General features: G+C 36.2%; 3 protein-coding genes and 1 long non-coding RNA gene across 16 annotated transcripts in view; 2 read left to right on the plus strand and 2 right to left on the minus strand.

The window, feature by feature from the left end:
- The window catches only part of LOC125257439 (SH3 and multiple ankyrin repeat domains protein 1), a 62,267-nt gene extending 53,450 nt beyond the window's left edge, over positions 1–8,817 (minus strand). For 3 of the 11 annotated variants that reach the window (XM_048173774.1, XM_048173781.1, XM_048173776.1), the window contains exon 1: positions 1,896–2,142. The gene's annotated coding sequence lies outside the window, so the exon portion shown is untranslated. Of the gene's footprint in view, positions 1–1,895; positions 2,144–2,194; positions 2,322–4,235; positions 4,308–7,001; positions 7,127–8,370; positions 8,476–8,685 lie in introns of those variants that run through there. The other 8 variants (XM_048173782.1, XM_048173778.1, XM_048173775.1 and 5 more) reach the window with 7 other exon arrangements.
- Positions 5,540–16,480, plus strand: LOC125257452. The gene is made up of 7 exons (XM_048173830.1): positions 5,540–5,878; positions 6,803–6,853; positions 8,421–8,639; positions 8,719–8,985; positions 10,286–10,567; positions 12,535–12,771; positions 14,010–16,480. The coding sequence occupies exons 1-7, from the start codon at positions 5,848–5,850 to the stop codon at positions 14,573–14,575; spliced, it is 1,653 nt and encodes a 550-aa protein (XP_048029787.1). The 5' UTR covers positions 5,540–5,847; the 3' UTR covers positions 14,576–16,480.
- Positions 10,291–23,824, minus strand: LOC125257494. 2 transcript variants are annotated; one of them, XR_007182397.1, is made up of 6 exons: positions 23,591–23,824; positions 22,382–22,478; positions 20,696–20,943; positions 20,435–20,539; positions 19,709–19,833; positions 10,291–10,358 (listed from the first exon to the last, which is right to left on the minus strand). It is a non-coding gene; the product is annotated as an uncharacterized LOC125257494 (long non-coding RNA). The 2 variants fall into 2 exon arrangements; XR_007182398.1 differs by lacking the exon at positions 10,291–10,358 and adding an exon at positions 19,071–19,384.
- LOC125257456 (high affinity immunoglobulin gamma Fc receptor I-like) lies at positions 17,114–26,925 on the plus strand. Of its 2 annotated transcripts, none has more exons than XM_048173841.1 (8): positions 17,114–17,316; positions 18,304–18,360; positions 19,498–19,551; positions 20,485–20,703; positions 20,791–21,057; positions 22,406–22,687; positions 24,234–24,476; positions 26,707–26,925. In XM_048173841.1, exons 2-8 carry the CDS (start codon positions 18,327–18,329, stop codon positions 26,922–26,924), a joined length of 1,317 nt encoding a protein of 438 aa, XP_048029798.1. In that variant the 5' UTR covers positions 17,114–17,316; positions 18,304–18,326; the 3' UTR covers position 26,925. The 2 variants fall into 2 exon arrangements, with proteins under 2 accessions (XP_048029798.1, XP_048029797.1); XM_048173840.1 differs by having other exon boundaries at positions 17,124–17,316; positions 26,704–26,925.
- Positions 26,926–27,730: the final 805 nt, after the last annotated feature.

Consider the following 27,730-nt stretch of genomic DNA (forward strand, 5'->3'; position numbering starts at 1 on the left):
TCAAACTGACGTCATTAGAGAAGGGGCACCGTTGCAGAGGGGAGGAGCATTGTCAGATTTTGATTAAATATTACGAAGCCAAACAATTTTTTTGTGTGGATTGACTTGCACGGATGAATTGTTCACCACAAAACTAGCAATTTGAGCTAACAAAATAAATAAGGTCAATTTTGATTTCATGTGTACTTTAAGGTTGAACCACTGTAGTAACATGAACTGATTTAAATATGTCTTTAGTATAGTTTTCTGGGCGTTTGAAAGTGTAAATTGTCTTGCTGTCAATGCAGCTAGGCCTCACTGAGGAACATTTAATAGTTTATGAACGAATCCAAAATACTGTTACACAACTTGCATGTATCTTTCTCAACTAATTATATTCCAAAACTGACTGTTTACTGGATACTCACCAAGATGGCCATTTTGACATAATTTTGTGTGTGTTTGACTGTTTAAATGCAGTAAGCCACTCATTTTGGTACTTGTGACTCACAAGCTGCCCAGTGTGAGTGCGAAACCTGTGAGCATTAGTAAAATGATGTGCAATACAAGCCCTATTTAACCTGAGCGACTGAGAGGAGGCGGGTGCGTGTCACTTCGCCATCGGAGAGAAGAGAGCTAGAATGCACTGCTGACATTATTGCCTGTGCCTGTGGTAACAAAACGGACCGACTCGGAATCGGAAAGACGTAAGACTGACCGCCCAGTCACCAGGCCAATCATGCAATCGGTGCATCTCTACAAAGAACTGCTTCATACGAGTTATTTGTCCAGGAACCTGACCATACTGGGTGGACTATATCAGACACACTGTTTTCACCTGCTGGACCATAAAAACAATGAAAAAGGATGCACAAAAATCATTAAAAAAAAAGATGCATAATAAAGGAGGGACCTGAATCGCATCTACAGACCATAAGATGACCTAGAAACCACACAGCAACACCCTGGCAACCACCCACTATAGTGTCAGTTACACATAAGCCACAAGCAAAAATTCTGAAAATGTAAACATCTTTCCAAAACACTGTTTCCCGCTCAACTGTTTTCATGTGCAAATTTGTAAACATCAAAAATATGCCTACATCTTTAATCCAGCATATATTAGCTCATAGATCTAAAATGAACACTTGTTTTTACAAATGCAACAATTAAACCAGCAGTGGTCTGTGTCTACCTAACTACATATCTGTCCATCTATCTACTGATCTGTCTATCTATCTGTTTATCTCTCTCTCTCTCTCTCTTTGGACATGTATAGCTTTGGTGAATTGAGGCAGTGGTGTTCTAGTTGTCGAGTCCTCAAGTGTGGGTTTTCTCTGTACTTCTCTATTTTCAGGCGTTAGTAAGTAGATCTGACACAGTGTTGGAGTCAAACACCAACAGTCCTACTACCTAATTACTAATACATTATTTTTCTTCAGTCACCCCCTTCAAAACGGAACCGAACGTGGCCTGTTTGTACCCAGAGTAAGGCTGTGTCGCTCCCCACTGCTGTCCTGTTTTCTGACCTTTCAAAATGGACCCAAGTCCCACCCCGTCCTCTCACTATAACATCAAAGCTCAGCGTCCTTAAATTAGAACGAAGCAGATAAACACTTCAGTTACTAGTTAATGCATTAACATCTTCACAGAGCAGTTTTTAAACAAATGACATGAATGACAAAGACAGTAGATGCAAAACCACTTATATACTGGTTTTGTTTGATTAGCATGCATTTATCTTGTGCTACCAAAACAGCAACATCTTGAGTATAAATTAATCACATTATCCATAAGGATACATAACTTATTCAAGTAATTCTCAAAGCTGTATTGCACTTATCTGGTCATCCAATTAATACATTTTATTTTTTCATTTCTAAAGAAAATGAGAGTAGTTAGTTAGGTCTACTTACAAAACTCACTGCGCCTTGATGCTTGATTCAATACAAATCTGTGGGATTTAATGCAAGTCACCCATATTATTCCAAGAGGAATAAAATCATAACCAACACTCCTCAAGAAGAAGCATGATTTGAGGAATTATTCATGTCTGGAGCACAAGAGCTGCAGGATGATGGGAATAGTGATACTTAATTTAGTAAATACCACTAATTAAGCCTACTGGTCAGTAAAAACAAAATCCCCCTACTTCTGTTTCTATTCTAAGCATTTTAAAAATGTTTGAACTTTTTTAACATTAAAATCAACCTACTGAAATGATGAAGCATCTGATGACTTGCAGAGAACACGAACTCTGTTCCTCTAAGAAACGAATGCAAATAACCTAAAATCCCCAACATGTCTGAAGCCACATCACTGACCCTCAGACCATAATGTACTGTATTACTCATTCATTAGATATTAGTCAATCATGGCATTTTTATTCCAAGGCTGATACTCTGTAAAAAGCAACATAAAGAAACCACTTGAAAGATGTCTCAACTGACTTTCAGTTCTTTCCAAATAAAACCAAAAGTAAAGAAAATCCCGCACACTATCAGAGCTTACAAAAGTATTAAAATTGTTTTTATTAATCACTGCAAATGTGATTGTTCATGAGTTCAGCTGTTGTTTTATATATATATTGAGCTTTGAATCGTTTATCTAGATATGTCTGATGAAGGTCACTGGACCGAAACATTGTGATAAATGTGGGGATTTTTGTTTGTTTTTGATTTTTGACTTTTTTTGGTGCTCTCTCCTACGCATCTATTACCTGCAGGTGTGCGAGGGTAATCGCTCAAATAAAATAAAATAAAATAAAATGTAAAAATTTGAGTTAAAAACTACACTTAACTTGACAGCAAACCCACATGCCTTAAAAAAAATCACTATATACTTACAACAAAACAACAACAAACTGCTCGTTTCAAATTTCAAGAGTCAGAGAGAGTGGAAAATAAAATGCTTATAAATAAAATAAAAATTATGTTGCCTGGGTCAACATCATTATTGGTCCTGGAATACAACATTTAACATTAGGCCCTCTAGTTTACGGGTTAGACGTTTTTTTTTCCCCAGACAGGACTGTTGTTACAGGAACACTGTTTTCTCTGTAAAACCAGGATGTGCGTCAAGTCACCATTACTTTACCACAGACGCCGAAGTCTCCATTTCACAACACAACTATTAAACGGCAAGGGCACAAAGTTTACTGCATCTAGATTTCACAATTTGGCAGATATTCTGTCTCACTCAAAAGATCATATGATAATCAATTTGGCAACACCATCTCTGAAGCATCCATACTATATATAATGCATTATAAAGATATTCATAATGAATTATTTAAACAGCTAATTAAAATTAAGCTATGTCAAGACCAAAAGCTTAAAGGATTATAATGCATAATGTCTTATATTATTAGATGCATTACTGAAACATTGTGTGTAATGTGAACAGATCTGTGACAAATTGCTTTGTAAGTCACTTTGGATAAAAGTATATAGATGCATAAATATAAATATGATTAATAGATTATAACAGAATTATTTATGAAAAAATGTGTATAATAGAGCAATGTCAAATAATTACAGTATAATGCATCATTATGCAGGTTTCATAGAAATTGCTGCTATAAATTCATACTGTATGTGGCCAAAACGACACACAGTTTGCCCATTATTTTACCAAAAGCATCATCGGTTGATTTCTGAACATTGTGTGTATGCATTGTAAACTGTACCAACAACCAACCTAACATATTTAACATACATTTGGTGAATGCAAAATCTATTTAATGAACAAAGGGCTGATTCTGTTTATAAATAACACCAACTTTGGGTATTCTGGGAAATGCACAGGAAGGTAACACACACACACACACACACGCACACGCACACGCACACACACACACACACACACACACACACACACACACACACACAGTAAAGCTGTGTTCCTGTTCCTGTTGCACAAATAATATAAAGAATTAGGAAGGCATCTTGAACAAAGGAAATAAAGAATACAACGGAATACAACAGAAACAGATTGTGAAAGCTTAAGTAAGAAGTATGAAGACACTCTGTGACACCGAACTGAAAGCAAAAGATATGAAATGGGGGACAGTATTAAAAAAAAAAATAATAATTTCCTCTCACTAAAGAAGTGCATGTCACTTTACAGTGGTGGAAACATTGGAAACAAAATATATCTTAAATATTTTTTAGTCGGTTTTGCAATCTAATTTTGTCTGTCTGATTTCGTTTGTCACATTGCCGAGCATGAAGTGTGGAGCATTTTCTCAAACTTACCAAGGGTTTGAGATCTGTGATCATCAGATGTCATTTTTGCTCTCCTGTGGATGCACTGGCCTGTGGGACCTCCTGACAGAAATGAATTCATTCAAAATTTGAATCATAGTGAAATCAAAATCAAGATCACATTGCAAGACGGCCTGGATGACTCACTGAACATTCATTTTACAACATTTATCTGCTTTTATCCTCTACTGCACTTTAAGTAAATACAAAGTTTCAGAGCTTCTGCACTCTGCACTAAAAACATCGCTAACCAAACACCAGAGTATGGTTCAGTGTGGTTAAAGTTGTTAATCCAGTAGACACGGAAAATTTCTTTGCCAACACTGAAAATACACAAGCCTCAAGAGTTAAAAGAGAACTTGTGAACAGGCGATGATGTTCTGTGTAGAAATCAAGCCTAAAATGACCCAGGGTCATTTCAGGTTAACTAACAAGCAGTACAAATATTTTATAATTTCACTAAATTAAAAATTAATTTTGAATGAATTAACAGGTCAGCACACAGATATTTGTGCTGGGGAAGAGGGTTTTGCATCACTTTGAATGAAAAATTGATTAATATACAAGTTAAGTAAACAATGAACCCGTGAATAAACCTTACTATTATATATTATTACTGAAATCACTAATAGTCACACTTAAAAGAGTCAATGTCACTGAAATTTGCTCATGCTGTTTATTTACAAGCATAACTACAACCTTTAACAGATGTTTTGTTGTGCGTAATATGCAATTAGTTATAACTTTCCTGAGGAATACTTACATTTTCTTATATTTTATGCAGAAGCTAGATGACCTATATACTTGACATGCTAAACTCCATCTAAAACAGCCTTTATTAACTGAGAGATAACATGGAATAAAAATGACTTGTCATACCGCATGAGCTTTTAACATGAACATCTGAATGCAAACATGGATAAAAATGCTAAATAAGACAAGCAAGTACACAAGTTATAGATTCATGTGATTTTTAACCTGAATTTTTGACATTGATAAAAACAATATTCTGCAATATCCTAAATATTCTCTGTGGGCAGAAACAGAATTGTTGATACACTAAAAATGAATGCACAATCTTAAGTGAATAGTTGTATAACAGTCTATAGACTAATTAGATAAAGTGTACTTTGTAAAATGTTTCTTAAAACAAAATGAGTCATGCATCATTCTTTCATTCTGAGTTTGAGCCTCCAAGTTGTTCTTGATCACTGACCATCTACATGACCATGACTTCACACGTTCTGTAAATAGCAACGCCTGATAATAAGCGAACTGCACATTGACAGCAACATTGCATGCTTGAACACAAACACGCAGCTGAAATGAGCTGTTAAAAACACTGCTGATTCAGTGTGACTGAAGGGTGTAGCAGACACTTCTCTAATCGTCATAAGAAAAAAAAACACTGTCAGATTGAACTAAAACAATCGAACCGTGTGCGCACATACACGCACACATACTCAGCTGAGCTTGAATGCAATAAAGCTGATAAGCCACTTTTTCTCCACTTCCCCAAATTTCTACATGCGGCTCATCTTTCTGTCCATCAGACAGTCATATTTCTCATTCTGAGGACGGACAGCGTGGCTCGGTTCGACTGATGGACATGAGGTCTCTGCTGACACTGACAGGTAAAGAGATTATGCAGCATCATTTTATTATCTGATTCTGTGTAATGGGATGATTTGACTAATTCTTGACGTAAAATGTTGAAGTCTAATTCAAATCAGCCAGTTTGCGGTTTTCATGCAACAGATGAGAGGCAAATTATTTAATGAGCATTGTTTGTCTGGTTAATATATTAACTTTAAATGTTAACAATTATTCAAAAATGATCAAATTTCATTGCAAACTTATATTATTTTTGGTTATGTTTGCACTAATGTAACAATTTTGTATAACACAGATTTGCATTACACCACCACAAACAATTTTTTTTACAAATGTTTTGAAAGATATGCAAAACTACTTTCAAAACAACTTTTGTAGCCAAAACTTTGCTTAACTTATGATGCACAATACCAGCATATAATTTCAAAATAAGAAATGAAAGTTTGAGTGATGTCAGAAAAAGCATTAAATACCAATGCATAAGAGAATATTAATACAAATGCTTTTTTGCATTCTTTTATAATGTAATATTTCTTATAAATTACAAATTATTTATTTATACTTAAATTACATATTTTGTCAATTTATTAATGCCTATTTTTTTTTCTAAAAATAAAATTATTCTTAAAACAGATTTTATATATACCTTACACAATGTGACCTCGTCAATATTCAAAAATATTTTGCCAATAAGTCAGAATTAAGTCTTCCAGTGAGATTTCTACTGAAAGACAGATGTACAGGAATACATCTAAAATGAAATGGTGTGGTCATGGATTATCTGGACATGAACACTGAAAACACAACAGACCAGTGACTCTTGAGTCACGATTAACCCAAAACTGACTGGGTGCGGCCGTCTCATTTCAATGAAGCTGCAAATTAAAATTAAAGATGTCGATTCTTAGTGCAGAAATAACCTGATTTATCTTTTTATGTCACAGTGTTGCTGGCTCTCATAAGAAAAGACAACGGACAAAGCCAAAAACCAACAGGTATATTCACACATTTTCATTGCACACAAGACCAGAGCAACTTAACTTAACATGCTATCAAATCTATTATAAGCATCACTTCACCCAACCAGTATCCTGATGTTTCTAGCATCAGTACATGTTTAAATGTCTAGTGTTTATGAAGCACCTCAACTGATGGTCATTTATAATGAAGCTCCAACATGGTCCAGAGTAGTTCCTGTCGTAGTTCCTCGAGAATGTCAAGAGTAAACGCTGCAGGGTGTGTCCGCTGAAGACCGAACAGCATGACTCCTAATTAATGATACAATGCATCAGATCATTTTGTAAGATCTGCAGATCCTCCTGAGGAATCTGAATGTTAGAAACCAGCAGCTCAAGGTTATTCCCTGATCAATTGTGGCACATTTCACATCGATTAGACAGTCAAAAACTACACTGAACTCTACAGAATACCTGAAGCCCTTATATAAAAAAACTGCAAAAACTGTTCAAAAACTGTAAAAATGGTAAAAAGCTTTTTAAAAATGTGTAAAAATTTGAGTTAAAAACTACACTTAACTTGACAGCAAACCCACATGCCTTAAAAAAAAAATCACTATATACTTACAACAAAACAACAACAAACAGCTAATTTCAAATCCCAAGAGTCAGAGTGAATGGAAAATAAAATGTTTATAAATAAAATAAAAAATAAAATAAAATAAATAACTGCAAAAAACTGTTCAAAAACTGTAAAAATGGTAAAAAGCTACATTATGACATTTTAAGAAATTATAAAAATTTGAATTAAAAACTACACTTAACTTGACAGCAAACACACATGCCTTAAAAAAATCACTAACATATACTTACAGCAAAACAACAACAAACTGCTAATTTCAAATCCCAATAGTCAGAGTGAATGGAAACTAAAATGTTTACAAATAAAATAAAAATGAAATAAAATAAAATAAATTGTTCAAAAACTGTAAAAATGGTAAAAAGCTACATTATGACATTTTAAGAAATTATAAAAATTTGAGTTAAAAACTACACTTAACTTGACAGCAAACACACATGCCTTAAAAAAAATCACTAACATATACTTACAACAAAACAACAACAAACTGCTAATTTCAAATTCCAAGAGTAAGAGTGAATGGAAACTAAAATGTTTACAAATAAAATAAAAATAAAATAAAATAAAATAAATTGTTCAAAAACTGTAAAAATGGTAAAAAGCTACATTATGACATTTTAAATAAAGCAACAAAAAAATTGTTTAAGAAACAAAAATGAAAAGGTCTATTTTTTCATATATATGCATTAGTAAGTGCATAAATTATTTATTTAAGCATTTATAAATGCATAAATAAATGTGTAAATGCATAAAATAAATGATAAATAAATTAACAAATGTACATTTTACAGTACATTTCAAACTTTTCAAAATATTATATTGGGTATTTTGAGTACACAGCACTAAATCACCATGGTTTTTAAATAACTTTCACTTATTGTAGTCATATTTCACAATAATAAAGTAATCAGACAACCTGGCGTTACAGAAGACGTGTCTCTTAAATATCTGTTTTCTTTCTCTCAGTGTCTCTCCTGCCGAGGTTCCCAGATGTGTTTGTTGGAGATGACATCACTCTGATCTGTAAAGGAGGGAGTGGAACGATAAAATGGTTCATTAATGGAGTACAACAATCACATCAGGATTCTTCAATGGTTCTTACAGCAGTGACATCAAAAAACAGCGGGGGGTATGAATGTGAGCAGGGTGGATCGAAGAGCAACAATTTATCAATCAATGTCCTGGGTATGAACACCATCCTAGACGACACCAAAAGTTCGATCATCTGTACCTTATGCTGTTTCTCATAATGTCTCTCTTTCAGAGCTGGAGCCTCACGCTCAGCTCTCTCCATCTATAGGTGGCGCTGTGATGTCCAAAGGCGATGGAAGAAACCTGGTGCTGCAGGTGGACGATGATCCGAAGGGCTGGGTGTGTTTTGTGTTGCGGGGAGAGAACGGCTTCAGAATACAACCCCCTGTTAATGAGAAGAGGACTGTTATATTTGCAGAATTAAATGAAGCAAAAAGAGCCACTTTCTGGTGCAAGAAGGGTACACAACGAAGTAATGCGGTGACACTGAAAATGACAGGTGAGTCCTTCCTCCTTCTCCTGTTGTATTTCAGATCACCTGTGCAGTTAAAGGGATAGTTCACCCAAAAATGAAAATTGTGTCAATATTTACTTACCCTCAAGTAGTTCCAAACCTGTTTGAATTTCTTTCTTCTGCTCAACACAAAAGAAGACATTTTGAAGAATATGGGTAACCAAACAATTGATGGGCCCCATTGACTTCCATAGTATGGAATCAAAAATACTGGGGCCCATCAACTGTTTAGTTACCCATATTTTTCAAAACATCATCCTTTGTGTTCAACAGAGGAAATAAATTCATTTCACTTTCATGTCGTTCCAAAACTGTATGATTTTCTTTCTTCTGTGGAAAACAGGAGATATTTTTACTTTTTGTGTCCATGCAATGAAAGTCATTGGGGTCCAAAACAACACCAGACTCTGCTGACTATAACTGTATGGACAAATAAACTTTGAGACATTTTTTAAAACAAACATATAAAAGAGATTCACGTTATCATACGATTAGCATAACATCATTAATTCTGGTAAAACTAAGTGAAACACATTTACAAAATAAGGGACTGCGTTAATATTACACACAGTGATCGCACATCTTATGTTGCATTTGTGGTCCACTTCTTCCTGGAAAACTCTTTCTGACCACAAGTTGTCAGCTAGTTCCCATCAGTCTTACATGCTAATAAACATGTTAAGAAAGTGATGTTAGAGTACACTGAATTTGTTTGTCAAGGTTAAACTCACAGAGATAAACAGCTAAATATGCAAAAGCCACAATCTTATTTTCACAATAATTCATTTCTGACTCCTTAATTCTGGTCCTTATTTTAATTTTTTTTTTTACAAACAATATCTTCAAAATATCAATGTCTTCTCATGAAAGACCATGAGACTAAATTGCAGAGCAAATGGAAACTGATTCTAAGATGTTGAGAAAAGAACACCTCACATCCCTTTTTCTTAAACAGCCAATCGCTGTTAGTTTATTTTAGTAACACTACGATTTGAAACTTGGTTGCATGAGGAATGTTCTCATTCTAGAGAGTATTTGATTAGAAACTTTAATACGCCTGTGAGTGCAACATGATGTCATATATTTAGTTTTCCCAGAACAAAAAGACTAACTTTAAATCTGCTAAAAGTTTGTCAGGTTTCACTTGTAGCCTATAGATGAGTTCAAAGCTAGACATGAATTCAAAGCCATCTTTAATTTGATGGGATGTGTAAATGAAGTCAGTTCCTCGCAGCAGAAGATGATGGATGTGTCGTCTGACCTGTGTTCTGTCTGTGTCTCTCAGAGCTCAGGGTGATGTTGGAGCCTCCGGCCGTTCCTGCACTGTTGGGGGAGAGTGTGGCTCTCAGGTGTGTAGTCTGGGGTGGAGGGAAAGTGGAAAATGCTGTGTTCTCAAAGAATAACATGCCAATCCCAAACAAAATGAAAGACACGTACATCATCACCAACGCCACACAAGCTCACACCGGCAAGTACAGCTGCCGCGCCACCTACAGGTACAGCCACATCAGTCCAGATGCTGCCCAGCAGGAAGGAATTTCTGATGCCCAGGAGTTAAAATTTATAGGTAAACACTACAATAACTGCCTTACCTCACCCCTTCATTTATACACAAACACTAATATTGTATGTACTAACAAAAAATAGTACTCTAAAGTATTGCTGGTACCATGGCATTCATTAATATATATAAGAGTGCCATGCAGTACTTTAAATAATAATAACGAAAAATATAGCTGCAAGCTGCCATTAAGGGGCCAAACACAAAGCAGCAAGAAATAAGTAAAATCATCAGAAAATACTGCATTTTATTGCATATACTTTATTGTAGTTAGTGGCGGTTTAATATTTTGTTGTTATAGCACCACCAACAGGTGCAATCCTACCACCTTTACCACTTTTTTTATTTGTTCTCAGAGCGTGCCAATAAATTTGGTTAAAATATCTGATTTTGTTTAGGAGTTATAAACATGTACGAGTACAAAAAAATTACCCATGCATGAATTTGTTGCCACTTACTACAAAAATTGTAGCATTTGGGCTTTACCATGTAGACAATGAACTATGTTTCAGAATTTCCAATTGTGGTTTCATCTCGATCGGACTAACAGTTTTGAAGATATTTGCAAATGTTGTTTTAAAGTTAAATCGCAACGTTGAACAAACCATAAGGGGAAACATAGCATGTTAGGTATCGTTGGACTTGGCAATGATTCAGGAATCTAAGGAGATGAAAATAAATCAACCACATGAAAATAAGTCAATCATTTACTAGGCGGCACTGTCTCGAAACTTGTCTGTCTCCTTCAGGGCATCGTGCTGACGACCCATACCTAGTTTCGTAATGATATGCTAATGCATTAAAAAATGCTAAATGGTCGACACCCAAAATGGCTGATATGATAAAATTGGATATCACTCAACTCAGCATGATGCCCTGAATCTAACATTTTTGGCCAAACCGTTTGGAAGTATTTTTGCTATCTCTGGACCAGTAGGTGGCGCTGTGCCGAAACACAGCACGTAGCCTCAGGTCATGCTTGCGATGACATGTACCAAGTTTGGTCAGAGTACGCTAAAACGATGTGGAAATATAGTCTTGCGTCCAATTTGGCATGCTCTTCTTCGGATTTGTTTGCGCGTTATTGGAGAATCAAAAGCTTTTTGGGTTTATCAAAAAGCTTTTGATAATTTTTTGCCAGCATAGTCTGAAGATTATCTGATTTGATTTTCATTTAAATTGGAGCAACCGTCAAAAAAAATTGTTTTTTTGGGCGGGAAAAGTTTCATGGTGGAAAATGACGTCATAGTGTGCGTTCGAATTGTGTTGAGCCAAGGAATCAGAGGAAAAATGTTGTTTCTAACCCTTATGGTTCAAAAGTTATTAGCGTAAACATGAGTGAAACTTTGGACAAGTGGTTGCGCTAGAAAGTTTGATCCAGAAACACCAAATTTGCTGTAGTTAATAACGGGACTGTCTTCTGTCATTGTGCCAAATTTCGTAACTTTCCCGCAAGCGGTTCTATGGGCTGCCATAGACTCCCAGAGTGGAAGAAGAACGGATACAACAGGTGCCATCACACCTTTGGTGCTTGGCCCCTAAATATAACAAGTTAATATATTTAAGCAAAAATTTTATAAACAATAGACATTATATGGGTATAATGATGATAATTTGATATATGCAAGTAAGATGAAGCAAGCTAAAATAAATAAAACTAATAAAAGCAACCCATCACATCCTTCTCTTTTGTTGTTTTCAGCTAAATCAAGCATACGCTTCACCAGCATAGCCATTATGAGTCAATTCTTTTAATGAATGAGTCAGAACGACTCTAGTCTAACGAATTACTCACTGAATCTGTCAGAGCAGTTACATTTATGCATTTGTTAGATGCTTTTATCCTAATCCGGATACATATGGGAATTTAACACATGACCTTAGCTAACATTGCTGTCCATTTGCTACCAACTGAGTTAGAGGAACAACCACTGAATAAATTCTTTTGTAAGTCATATTTGTGTGTGATACAGGTGGACCTCCTGCTGCTACGGTGGATTCAACATCTACTACAAGTCTGCGGTGTTCCTGCAATGACTGTCCTGCCGACTGCACATCTTACCGCTGGTATCTCACACCCTTTGATGACTCATTTGCACGCCAAAGACTATCTGAAAATGGCCAGTATATTGAGATGGATGAAGAAGGACTGTACAGCTGCCGAATGGACTGCGGGAAAGGTTTCTCCCGCTTCAGCAAAGTTTACGGAGGTACCCAAACACACACACACACACTCCTTATTCTTCATGTCCATAAGCCAGTGTTTAGTATGATTAAAATTCTGTTGTAGTTTTTTATTACTATTTTAAAGGGTTAGTTCACCAAAAAATAAAAATAATGTCATTTATTACTCACACTCATGTCGTTCTACACCGGTAAGACCTTCGTTCATTTTCGGAACACAAATTAGGGTATTGTTGATGAAATCCGATGGCTCAGTGAGGCCTCTATCGAGGGCAATGCCACCAAACTTCTCAAGACCCAGAAAGGTACTCAAAACATATGTAAAATTTTCATGTGACTACAGTGGTTTAATATTATAAAGAGACGAGAATACTTTTTGTGCGCCAAAAGAACAAAATATCGACTTTTCAACAATATCCAGTGATGGCCGATTTCAAAACACTGCTTTGAATCTTTTGTTTCGAATCAGTGATTCGGATCGCGTATCAAAGTGCCAAACAAAAGATTCAAAGCAGTGTTTTGAAATCGGCCATCATTGGATATTGTTGAAAAGTCGTTATTTTGTTCTTTTGGCGCACAAAAAGTATTCTCGTCTCTTTATAATATTATGCCCTCGATAGAGGCCTCACTGAGCCATCGGATTTCATCAAAAATATCTTAATTTGTGTTCTGAAGATGAACGAAGGTCTTACCGGTGTAGAACGACATGAGGGTGAGTAATAAATGACATTATTTTCATTCCACACTAACCCTTTAAATTTGTTTTTAGGTTTACATTTTGTTTTCATTTAAATTTTAAAGTTTTAGTAATTTTGTAGTGTTTTTGTAATTTGTATTAGTGTTTATCTAATTAGTTAGAAATGTTGCTTTGGCAACTTATTGAAATAAAATAGCAAGTTTAATTTTTAATTCCAGTTAACATTTGTTTTATTTCAAGTTAATTATTTTTTATGTTTTTTTCAATGATAATAACCCTGCTAAAAACACATTTGTTTGTTTATTGTAAGCTGAGAGACGAGTCTCAATTATTTTCTGTGGTAATCGACTGCAGAAACAGTTCTAAAAGTGTCTGCGACACCTAAAAGTTTCATGCCAAAACACATGCACACAGAGATGTATGAACGCTTTTGTTTTCCCTGCATATTCATGTCGACTGCACTGATGTATAAATGCAGTACAGACACTTTCACTTCACGATTTTGCAAGCACACCACTTCTCTTTTAAATTTTTAGCATGAAAACGCATCCTCTCTCTTTCTCATAGCTCAACCAACACCAGAGTCTGTAAATGTGCTGCCCATCATTGTGGCTGCAATTCTGATGGTTCTCGGGGTGTTGATCGTGGTGCTCGTCGCGTTGAAGTGCAGAAGACGTGGAGAAAGCAGTGTTCAGACGACCGAACGGGATAAAGACAAGAAGACAGGTGGAGACTATGAGCAAATCCAACTCACCGATCAGGCGGTTTACCACACACTAGGTGAGAGCACAGATAAGGACAAGGGCGAGGGTGGTTACGAAGCTCTACAAAAGAGGCAGGAGGAGACGGTGTACCACACACTAGCACCTGGAGAAGGTCAAAGTCAAGGTGAAGGTCAAGGTGGGTACGAGGCTCTTAAGAACGTGAAAGCAGAGGTGTACCAGACACTGAGTTCAGCTGAATCAAAAACACCGGCAGGAGAATCAGAGGGAGGGTATGAGCAGCTTCCTCAGAAAGCCAAAGATTATGAGGCCGTGACAGTAGAAGAAAATCCATATGAAGAACTGAAGGCCGGACAACAGGATAAGAAACAGACAAGCAAAGATAAAGAAGAAGAAAAAGCATCAGATTAATGTTAACTAATAGCCAAATGGCTAATTATGCTGCCTTCACCTGCTATCAGAATTATCTTAAATACAAGTTTCCTAGGTAAAAATAGCACATGAACACCCTCCCATTTTGAAAATTGAAAGCGATTAACTTCAGAAGTGGGAATTATCAAATTTCCGATAGCAAGTGAGAGCAGCATTAGTCAATAAAGGTAAAAAAAAAAAAACCTTGCCAATGGTTAATACAGTTAATTGAGTGCAGGATTCTCGACCCCAAAATTAAAATTCTCCCATCATTTACTCACCCTCATGCTGTCGCAGATGTATGGCTTTCTTTCATTATATGAACATGAAGATTTTAAGAAAAAATAATCCCATTATAGGCTACATGCATTATATCGACGGTATTCCAGACGATCCCAACTGATGAATCAATGTCTTCTGAAGCTAAACGATATGTGTGTGAGAGAAAAATACTAATATTTAAACGTTCAAACTAATATTTTAACTATAAACCACAGCTTCCAGCCAACTGTCACATGTGAAAACACAGCGGTCCGTTACTTCTTCATTATAGACATTGATCTGGGATGGCATAAATCATGATATTTTTCTTTTTTTGGGGTGGAGTAAACCTTTAATATAATGAAGGTTACAATAATAATATGAAATCAATTTCATATCCTCACCTCTGGGACACATAGAGATGCTCTGGAGAGTGAACGTGACTTTAACCTCCATTTTCTGGTCAAAAACCTCCTCAAAAGTGTGTCCCGGTGGTGTTTCATAAGATCCCAGACAATCCACTGCAAACTCACATTCAGACCAGACTCCGTTACGATCTGAAACGCCACTTTAACTCAATTGGTCCAGGCATTAGTGGCGAAAAATAACGCACTTCACCTTTAAAGAAAGAGACTGTTACTAGGTCTAAATAAAGAAAGAAATGAAATAAATATATAATATAATATGAGAACAAAAACATATATACAGTTAACACAACAAACAAGTTCACAAAATTACAGTTACATATCCACATTCACAGGTTTATACATTTGCTTGCAGTTAAGAGAATTCAGATAGGCCTACAATTATATAACAGAAGAAAAGTTAGTTTTGTGCAATAAAGCTGAAGGATGGAAAGCACAGAAATCTAAAGGCTATGAATGTATACTATTAGCATCACGCATAAATAAGCACCAAACACACACAACATATAGATTCACCTTAGGCAATTAAACACACACAATTACACAGAATCAGTTATTGTGAATGTCTGCGTGAAGTTATAGTTATTGATTGTACAGTTTATGCTATTAAAGTTTATCTGTGGGGCTGAAGAGCATTAACACGTCGTTACTAAATGTACTGATTTCTGAGCTTTTTAATAATTTCACTGGTTTAACAATAGATTTATTATATAAGCAATGATATTTCAAGTAGTGTCATTCTCAGCTTCATGTAAATGCATTTGGATTCTTGTTTAATTTTTATACTATTTCATTCTTTAATAATGTTTGTTGTCAGATCTTAATTATAGTTATTGTGTTTTTATGACGCATGTTGTTTTGTAACCTATGTTGTTTTAATAAAGAATTTTTAAGAATACAAAAAGCAATGCATTTTCTGTTTGTTTAATTGAAGATGTAACCTATAGCAAAATGACCACAGCTTTATAATCCAATGCAATATTGCAATGCAACTGTAGTTCAGACTTTCTCCACTAAAGAGCAAACTGGAGCCCATCATCAAACCTGCTCTTGTCGAAGTTCACCACTAGAGGTCACTGCAGGATTGATTTGGGTTCCTGGTTTCACTCACTGATTAGTAATTTTGCTTTTGCTAGTGATTATACACCATTTATTCCTGTTCCATGTATAGTATCTTTTGTTAATTCCAAGTGTTCAAATTAAATTGTGTATAAATTAAGCCATGTTTTGTTTTTGTTTTTTCTCTGGTGTAACTTGATACAGATTCATTGCTTTTTCCTGACTACGTACGTCTCCATTTTTAGTTTGACCATCATTTATGAATCACAGAACGGATCCTAACTCCACTTCTGATGCATTATCACCACAATAATACACCATAAATTATTAATGTGGATCCCAAATGTAGCTTAAGAGCTACCAGAACACCTACTATTGTAAATATACACACACAAAATGAATTTAATAACTATTAACTAGTAAATGCATAGAAATTCATTTCCTTTTGACCTATTTGAACAGCTGCAGCAATGATAATAATAATCAATAATAAATAAGTTGCTTTATCACATTTTTATATACATTCACATTTCACAACATCAAACAAATGCGAATGCATCAAACCGCAAGAAACAAAGAGAAATAAAAACACAAATTGCAGTTATGTGTTACAGGAATGTCCTACAGATAGACGCGATTAGACTGGATAGAAGTGACTAGATTATCTTAATTATTCAGAGAGATTCATATGGAATCTGCTTGATTTATACTACAGCAAAATGTAAATTCTTTCATCATTAGCACGATTGAAAGTCTACAAAATCAAAAGGTTTGACTGTAATGGCAGCTGGTTGGCTGATCTGCAGGAGGAAATTGCTAATTGCACTACAGAGGAAAAAATAGGCTACTTTTTTCTTTTTTTTTCATGAAGGGAACAAGCTTCCATAGCTTGTGGAGTATCACTGTGGATTGCTGCTGCATGTAAGGAGCAGCACGAAAGCACAAAGACGTCGCTATTTCTTCATTCACGGACTGCACAAGCGGTGGAACATTAAGGTAATTTGTGACAACATTATGAAGCTAGAGCTGCCACCAAACTGACCTGACAAACTTACACAGCAATTTAAAAAAACTATGTGCGCACTCTTTAAAAAAGAGAATTGTTATGATTTATCATGTTCATGTTCTAATGCATGTCTGTTAAGCTTGTGTTTATGTATGTAGCATGTTTATTGAAGCCTGAAAATGAAACTCATGGTTCCAAATGGACTAAAGAGCGCTGTTGCTTAAACTCGTTATGTTGCAAAAACTGAAGAAAAAAAAAGATAATTATCTCGAGATTAGCATAGACTTTGAAAGACAGGTTAAAGCACCTTTGAGAAGTTCAAAACCTACTGCAAAGAAGCAAAAGAATCCAGTTATATTACCCAATGAAGAGAGAAAACCATGAAACAAGGTTTTAAGCCAAATCTCTGGGTGGAGGAGTTTCCTGCTATTGTCAATGAGTGGCTGAAACAATATCAAAAGGAAAAACAGTCGTACGTCAAACCAACACAGGTCTGGCTCAACTAAATGCAAATCATCTGCCCAATGAGTGTGAGCATGCGGAGATGGAAAGAGACCCATGTGATGCCAATTCAGTATCTAAAAAAAAAAAACAAATCAAAGAAACGAACAATTGGAAAGGACATGCTGGTAAGGTTTGGTACGTTCCCCATCATGAGTGTACCACCCCTCTAAAGGTAAGTTGCGTGGAGCAGAATTCAAGGGAACTTCTTTAAACAGTCAGTAACTCAAGGTTTAGAGCAGTTTAGAGCCAGTTGCCTCATGACTGAGATCCATTTGACTACTAGCTGGGATGATTCCTTTAGTTCTTGGATCGAATGGGATACTGCTCTGGATCAAACAAATGTTTTTACAGTTGACTAATGTTTGAAGCCACATGATTTTGGACAATCTGTTCAAGCTAAACCACAAAATTTTAAGATGCCAGTGAAAGTTCTGTGAACTAAATTAGATTCCCCAAATTTCACTTTCTGACAGAAGGACAGCGTGGCACGGTTCGAATGATGGACATGAGGTTTCAGCTGACACTGTCAGGTAAAAACACAAGATTTTAACATCATCATATTGCCTGATGATTCTGTTAATATTTGCTATATATTCATATTAAAGTTTAATCCAAAACAACCAGTTTGCAGTTTTAATGCAACAGAAGTGGCAAATTATTTAATGAGTATTGTTTGTCTGGTTAATATATTGATCTTAAGATATGATAAATTTTGATAATTTCACTGCAGATTTCACAGAAATATAAAATATACTATTTTGGGTGATGTTTGAACTAATATGATCATTTTGTTACACAGATTTGCATTATACTGCCAATTTTTTTACAAAGATATTTTGAAAGGTTTATTTTCAAATTGCTGTATTTGTAGCCAATATTTTGCACAATTTATGATGCACAATATCAGCACATCATTTCAAAATATGAAATGAAAGTTTGACAGAAGCCAGAAAAAGTATTAAATAGCAGTAAATAAATGTTATGCATTAAAATGTATTCAAAATGCATTCTTTTTAAATATATGTATTAAACAATCAAAATATGAGGAAAATATTTTATAAAAAAAATAAATGTGAAGGAAAAACAAAACTTAAAGGGATAGTTCACCAAAAATGAAACTTCTGTCATTAATTACTCATGTCGTTACAAATCTGTAGAGTTTCGTTCATCTTCGGAACACAAATGAAGATCTTTTTGATGAAATCTGAGAGCTTTCTGTCCCTCCATAGACAGCTATCCGACTACCACACTGACGCTTCAAAAAGTTCATTAAGAGATTTTCTGAAGAGACTCGATTACTTATATGATAAACAGATTTAATTTACAGCTGCAGGTTTATTTTACTATGCCGATAGTGGTCTAAGATGTTTGGACCCAAAAAGTTTATACAGCATGTTCTGATCAATATTCAGAAATTTTACCAACGAATGTTGCAATTGACAAATAAGAATCAAGATTTATGGAATAAGTTGTAATGAAAGACAAATGTTCTGTAATACATCTAAAATGAAATCCTGGTGTGGTCGTGGATTATCTGGACTTTGGACACAAACACTGAAAACAAAACAGGCCAGTGAATCATTTCAATGTCAATGAAGCTGCAAATTAAAATCAAAAATGTAGATTCTTAGTGCAGAAATAACCTGATTTATCTTTTTATGTCACAGTGTTGCTGGCTCTCATAAGAGAAGACAACGGACAAAGCCAAAATAAACCAACAGGTATATTCACACATTTTCATTACACACAAGCAAAGCACAGCAAACAAATGCAGATCTGCAGTTCTTTAATGCAGAAGATCTCATCACTTCACCCAAACCAGTATCCTGATGTTTCTAGCTTCAGTACATGTTTAAATGTCTAGTGTGTATGAAGTACCTCAACTGATGGTCATTTATAATGAAGCTCCAACATGGTCCAGAGTAGTTCCTGTCGTAGTCCCTCGAGAATGTCAAGAGTAAACGCTGCAGGGTGTGTCCGCTGAAGACCGAACAGCATGACTCCTAATTACTGATAAAACACAGCAGATTATTCTGTAAGATCTGCAGATCCTCCTGAGGAATCTGAATGTTAGAAACCAGCAGCTCAAGTTTATTTTTAACAAGATTCCCTGATCAATTGTGGCACATTTCACATCGATTAGACAGTCAAAAACTACACTGAACTCTTAGCCCTTAAATAAAAAAACTTTAAGCCAATTAAAAAAAAAAAAAGGAAAAAAAAACAAAGCAACTTTTTCAGCGATGTTGTTTGGGCACTTTCCTGTAGAGAATGGGCAACAGATTTCTATCTGGATACTTTAAATTTAAATTCTCAATGAGGAAGTGCCAAAGTAAAATCGCTCGGCAAAATTGCCCGGCAACACTGATCAAAAAGTTGCTCCGTGTATCATCACCTTAAGGAGTCTGAGAGATGACGAAAATAAAAAGCTATATTATAACTTTTTTAATAAATGTATAAATGCACCTTTTAAATGTCCATTTCAGTAAAAAAATTACTCCAATTATATTTTTTGTTGAGCACACAGCAGTAAATCACTGAGGTTTGATTTATTGTCAATAAATAAATCAATCATATTTCACGATAATAAAGTAGTCGGACAACCTGGCGTTACAGAAGACGTGTCTCTTAAGTATCTGTTTTCTTTCTCTCAGTGTCTCTCCTGCCGAGGTTCCCAGATGTGTTTGTTGGAGATGACATCACTCTGATCTGTAAAGGAGGGAGTGGAACGATAAAATGGTTCATTAATGAAGTACAACAATCACATCAGGATTCTTCAATGGTTCTTACAGCAGTGACATCAAAAAACAGAGGGAGGTATGAATGTGAGCGGGGCAACTTGAAGAGCGACAAGTTCAAACTCACTGTCCTGGGTATGAACACCATCCTAAACAACACCAAACGTTCCCTCACGATCATCTGTTTCTCCTGCTGTTTCTCATAATCTCTTTCTCTTTCAGAGCTGGAGCCTCACGCTCAGCTCTTTCCATCTATAGGTGGCGCTGTGATGTCCAAAGGCGATGGAAGAAACCTGGTGCTGCAGGTGGACGATGATCCGAATGGCTGGGCGTGTTTTGTGTTGCGGGGAGAGAACGGCTTCAGAATACAACCTGCTGTTAATGAGAAGAGGACTGTTATATTTGCAGAATTAAAAGAGGAAAACAGAGCAACTTTCTGGTGCAAGAAGGGTACACAACGAAGTAATGCGGTGACACTGAAAATGACAGGTGAGTCCTTCCTCCTTCTCCTGTTGTATTTCATGGTGCGTTCAAGTCATGTCGGAAAGATCGTATTTACGAGCAGAGCAGACATGAACGCCACCACAATGTCGTAAATACCAGTGGGAAGCTCGTAATTTTCTTTAAGCTCCGATCTGTATGAGTTGGGGGCGTGTCAGTCAGAAACATAGTGAAATACCACAATACTTACAGGTATTTAGCAGTGACATTGTCAGGCTTTTCTATTTACAACGAAGTAAGCTGATTCCCAGCAAAAATATGATAGCATCACAATATAAAAATGTAATATGTAACAATAAATTTTACAATGGCTTCATAAATTAATCAAAAACATAAAAAAGCAACATACAACTAATGCACATTCTTTGCTCTACATTTTCTAGAAGCAGAAGTGTTGTTATTTTGTGTAATTAATTTAGAGAAGGCACACCGCCATCTTACTCCGACGAAAGTGACTTGAACGCACCTACTGTTGTACACACGACTTCCCACCTCGTACATACGAACTTCCCAGGAGGACTTGAACACACCATCAGATCACCTGAGTAGTTAAAGGGATAGTTCACCCAAAAATGAAAATTCTGTGATCATTTACTAAAGTTGCTTTAAACCGGTTTCAATTTCTTTCTTCTGCTCAACACAAAAAAGACATTTTGAACGAAATGGGGCCCATCAATTGTTTGGTTACCCATAGACTTCCATAGTATGGGAACTATGGAAAATACTATCTGGAAGTCAATGGGGTCCATCAACTTCAAAATATCATCTTTTGTGTTCAACAGAGGAAAGAAATTTATAGAGGAAAGAAATTTATATTTATTTTCACAATAATTAATTTCTGACTCCTCAATTCTGGTCCTCATTTAAAAAAATTTTTTTTACAAACAATATTTTCAAAATATCAATGTCTTCTCATGAACAGCCATGAGACTAAATTGCAGAGCAAATGGAAACTGATTCTCAGATGTTGAGAAAAGAACACCTCACATCCCTTTTTCTTAAACAGCCAATCGCTTTTAGTGTATTTCAGTAACACTATGATTTGATACTTGGTTGCACGAGGAATGTTCTCATTCTAGAGAGTATTTGATTAGACAGAAATTTTAATACACCTGTGAGTGCAACATGATGTCATATATTAGTTTTCCCAGAAAAAGACTAACTTTAAATCTGCTAAAAGTTTGTCAGGTTTCACTTGTAGCCTATAGATGAGTTCAAAGCTAGACATGAATTCAAAGCCATCTTTAATTTGATGGGATGTGTAAATGAAGTCAGTTCCTCGCAGCAGTAGATGATGGATGTGTCGTCTGACCTGTGTTCTGTCTGTGTCTCTCAGAGCTCAGGGTGATGTTGGAGCCTCCGGCCCTTCCTGCACTGTTGGGGGAGAGTGTGGCTCTCAGGTGTGTAGTCTGGGGTGGAGGGAAAGTGGAAAATGCTGTGTTCTTTAAGGATACAAAGCAAATAGCAAACAAAACGGAAGACACATACATCATCACCAGCGCCACACAAGATCAAACCGGCAAGTACAGCTGCCGCGCCACCTACAGGTACAGCCACATCAGTCCAGATGCGTCCCAGCAGAAAGGAGATTCTGATGCCCAGGAGTTAAAATTTATAGGTAAACACTACAATAACTGCCTTACCTCACCCCTTAATTTATACACAAACACTAATATTGTATGTACTAACAAAAAATAGTACTCTAAAGTATTGCTGGTACCATGGCATTCATTAATATATATAAGAGTGCCATGCAGTACTTTAAATAGTAATAATGAAAAATATAGCTGCAAGCTGCCATTAAGGGGCCAAACACAAAGCAGCAAGAAATAAGTAAAATCATGAGAAAATACTGCATTTTATTGCATATACTTTATTGTAGTTAGTGGCGGTTTAATATTTTGTAGTTATAGCGCCACCAACAGGCGCAATCCCAACACATTTTTTACAAGTTCTCAGAGTGTGCCAATAATTTTGGTTAAAATATTTGATTTTGTTTAGGAGTTATAAACATGTACGAGTACAAAAAAAAATTACCCATGCATGACCATTTTTTGCCACTTACTACCAAAATTTTGGCATTTGGGCTTTACGATGTAGACAATGAACTATGTTTCAGAATTTCCAATCATGATTTCATCTCGGTCGGACTTCACAGTTTTGAAGATATGAAGTTTTGAAGTTAAATCGCAACTTTGAACAAACCGTAAGGCAAAACCTAGCATGTTGGATATCTTTGGACTCGGCAAGGATTCAGGAAATTAGGGAGATGAAAATAAGCCAAACACATGAAATGAAGTCAATCACTTCTAATTGATTTGATTTCACTACTAGGTCTCAAAACTTGTCTGTCTCCTTCAGAGCATTGTGTTGACGACCCATACTGAGTTTTGTAAATGATACGCTAATGCACTCCAAAAGTACAGCATTTTGCTACAAAATGCTAAATGGTCGACACCCAGTAGGTGGCAGTGTGCCGAAACGCAACATGTAGCCTCAGGTCATGCTTGTGATGACGTACCTAGTTTGTGTCCAATTTGGCATGCTCTTCTTTGGATTTTCTTCTTTGATCCAGAAACTCCAAATTTGCTGTAGTTAATAACGGGACTGTCTTCTGTCATTTTGCCAAATTTCAAAACTTTCCCGCAAGCGGTTCTATGGACTGCCATAGACTCCCAGAGTGGAAGAATAACGGATACAACAGGTGCCATCACACCTTTGATGCCTGGCCCCTAAATATAACAAAATATATTTAAGCAAAACTTTTATAAACAATACACATTATATGGGTATAATGATGATAATTTGATATTTGCAAGTAGGATGAAGCAAGCTCAAATAAATAAAAATAATAAAAGCAACCCATCACATCCTGCTCTTCTGGTGTTTTCAGCAAAATCAAGCATACGCTTCACCAGCATAGCCATTATGAGTCAATTCTTTTAATGAATGAGTCAGAACGACTCTAGTCTAACGAATTACTCACTGAATCTGTCAGAGCAGTTACATTTATGCATTTGTTAGATGCTTTTATCCTAATCCGGATACACATGGGAATTTAACCCATGACCTTAGCTAACACTGCTGTTCATTTGCTACCAACTGAGTTAGAGGAACAACCACTGAATAAATTCTTTTGTAAGCCATATTTGTGTGTGATACAGGTGGACCTCCTGCTGCTACGGTGGATTCAACATCTACTACAAGTCTGCGGTGTTCCTGCAATGGCTGTCCTGCCGACTGCACATCTTACCGCTGGTATCGCACACCCTTTGATGACTCATTTGCACGCAAAAGTCTATCTGTAAATGGCCGGTATATTGACATGGATAAAGAAGGAATGTACAGCTGCCGGATGGACTGCGGGAAAGGTTTCTCCCGCTTCAGCAACGTTTACCGCTACAAAGGTACCCAAACACACACACACACACTCCTTAGACTTCATGTCCATAAGCCAGTGTTTAGTATGATTAAAATTCTGTTGTAGTTGTTTTTATTACTTCTTTAAATGGTTAGTTCACCCAAAAATGAAAATAATGTAATTTATTACTCACCCTCATTTCATCCTCCTCTCAGACCTTTGTTCATCTTCGGAACGCAAATTAAAATAATTTTGATCAAATCCGATGGCTCCGTGAGGCCTGCGTTGCCAGCAAGATCATTTCCTTTTTCAATGCCCAGAAAGCTACTAAAACATATTTAAAACAGTTCATGTGGCTCTTGTTTAACCTTAATATTCAACAATATTTAGTGATGGGCGATTTCAAAACACTGCTTCAAATCTTTATGAATCTTTTGTTTTTGGGGGGTGAACTAACCCTTTAAATTCAAATTAAATTTTAGTAGTTTTTATGTAATTAGTTAGAAATTTTGCTTTGGCAACTTATTGAAATAAAATAGCAAGTTTAATTTTTAATTCCAGTTAACATTTATTTTATTTCAAGTTAATTATTTTTTATGATTTTTTTTAAAAATACATTGAAACACATTTGTTTGTTTATTGTAAGCTGAGGGTAGGGCTGGACGATATGGCCAAAATTTATATCACAATATAATTCTTAATTTCGGTCGATACGATATAATTCCGATATCGATATGAACTATATAATAGCTTCAGAAAAACTGCCAAGAACGGGCACATGTCTGTACCTACAAATGTCTGAAAAATGAATTTGCCAAATCTATGAAATCTCTTCCTATAAAACTATATAATATTTTAGAAATAAAAACAGTACAAATAAATTTATGTTCAGCTTTTATTTGTATTTAGCCTTCTACAAACATAAAAATAAACATAAGACTCACTCACTTTAGTAATATTAATATCTTTAACATTAAACTAAAACGTAGGCTGATTTTATTATTCTTAAAGGGTCATGAAACCCCAAAACACTTTTTTTGAGATGTAAATAGATATGTATAGGCTGCACATCACTGAAAACACTAAAGGTACTCAATGTTATTCATAAGTGAAAAATAGTTATTTTTGCATTTTTCATAGCGATTTCTGTCTTCCTGTTTGAAAAGCTGAGTCGCAAAATCTGACGTAATCGTGTACTTTCGGCCCAAGTATGGGCATGGTCGAACATGCTGACGTAGACCGTTTCGAGCGAATCTCGACATATATATTCATGACATAAAGCTCATTTATCAATCACTGCACTGTAGTATGCATAAGATTATAATTGCAGTATTATGAATGAGGAAGCATCACTTCTCTCGGAAGTGGATTGTTTTGCTGTAATCTACCAGCACAAATGGAAAATATGTTCGCATGAGATCGCATTACAGTGGAGAATTCAAATGTCACAAAAGTGCTGTTCATTCTCCTCTGCCTGCTCTAGCTGCGTTCAAATGCGCAAGCCGTAGGCTGTTTACCTCAGCACAGCACGTGTGTTGTTTGTATTTTGCTCGCGATGCGGTCAGAACTGGAGTTTGAATACGAACACATGAAAAATACGGATTGTTTTTATGATATACAGGCGGAGCGCGCATATGCTCGGTTTCAGCGCGGAGCTCCGCGATGAGTTTAATAACACTAGCCACGTGACACATAGCTCATACAGAATAAAGTATCCGTGTTTAAAGTTTTTATTTGACACATTCTCCTGCACCAAACATTAACCAGCACGGTGTAGTTATGCACACATATTTTCATCAAGTTGTGGAAGCTTGTTCCGTCGCATTTGCATCAGGTGTACTCATTTTGTAAAACTTGCCGCGTTCGCGTTTGATCTTAGCGTACAACTGTTGAGCACTGGCTGGTGTTTAATGTCTCTGTGGTGTACGTCATCACGCAAATAGCCAATCGCGTTCAGCTCTTTCTAACGGCTGCGCCTCAAGTCAGTGATGCTGTAATGTATATATCGAAATACCGGAAATGTGTTTAAAAATCATATCACCGTTATCGAAAAAAATTATATCGCGATATATATTGATATTGAATTATTGTCCAGCCCTAGCTGAGGGACGAGTCTAAATTATTTTCTGTGGTAATCGACTGCAGAAACAGGTCTAAAAGTGTCTGCAAGTTCTGAAAGTTTCATTCCAAAACACATGCACACAGAGCTGTATGAACGCTTTTGTTTTCGCTGCATATTCATGTTGATGGCACCACTTCATTTTAATCTTTAGCAGCTGAACCAACATATGTGCTGCCCATCATGGCTGCAATTCTGATGGTTCTCGGGGTGTTGATCGTGGTGCTGGTCGTGTTGAAGTGCAGAAAACGTGGAGAAAGCAGTGTTCAGACGACCGAACGGGATAAAGACAAGAGGACAGGTGGAGTCTATGAGCATATCCAACTCACCGATCAGGCGGATAAGGACAAGGGTGAGGGTCAGGGCCGGGTCTAGGGGGGGGGGGCATTGCCCCCCAGAATTTCCTTGTGCCCCCAAAAAATGAATAAGCCTACATAAACATTAAAAACGTCTTATCTATTGAATAAGGATCGGCCACTTTAATCACAGAAAAAAAAGTGAATATTATGCTTATAATGATATTTAATCTCACAAAAATGGACTTAAAATCCAAAAACATGCGAACTGGGAAGTAACGAACATTAATCAGAAAACACGTCGAAAACAAGTGTACACCTAATCTTCAAGCAAGTAGCCTAAAAAAAATATCACAATGAGGATCACATCTGCATCAGCCGAACATATTTGCATGCTGAGATAGCTGTCAGCGAACATTTCCTCAGTAATTTCGTTAACAATGAATAATTTGAACATTATATCCAGGGGCGGCGCTAGGGTGGGCTAAGGGGGCTGGAACCCCAAATGTTTTTCCAAAAGCCCTGAATCTTTCAGGTTTGAGGTTTCTGTGCTGCGTGTTTTAAAGAGAAGTGTGCATCCGAAAATACAATGTAGACTGAGACTCTATATCACAACTAAAAAGATGTTTGAGCCCTCTTTCATGACCAGGTACAAGTCAATGCTGTTTCTTTGTTCCATTTGCACTCTGTACATGGGTTGAAGCTCTCAGTTTTGAGCTTCCAAAGTGCACCAGACTGATGCATTTAACCTTAAAATACACAAAAATTTCTAACCGGGGGGGCCTGCCCCCGGACCCCCCTAGATGATGATATATAATGTACATTTTATGAACTTTAACCAAAAATACTACAAAAAACGCTCCTTTCATGTCAGTAAATTAAAAT

Source organism: Megalobrama amblycephala, linkage group LG22, assembly GCF_018812025.1.
Source record: "Megalobrama amblycephala isolate DHTTF-2021 linkage group LG22, ASM1881202v1, whole genome shotgun sequence".
NCBI lineage: Eukaryota > Metazoa > Chordata > Actinopteri > Cypriniformes > Xenocyprididae > Megalobrama > Megalobrama amblycephala.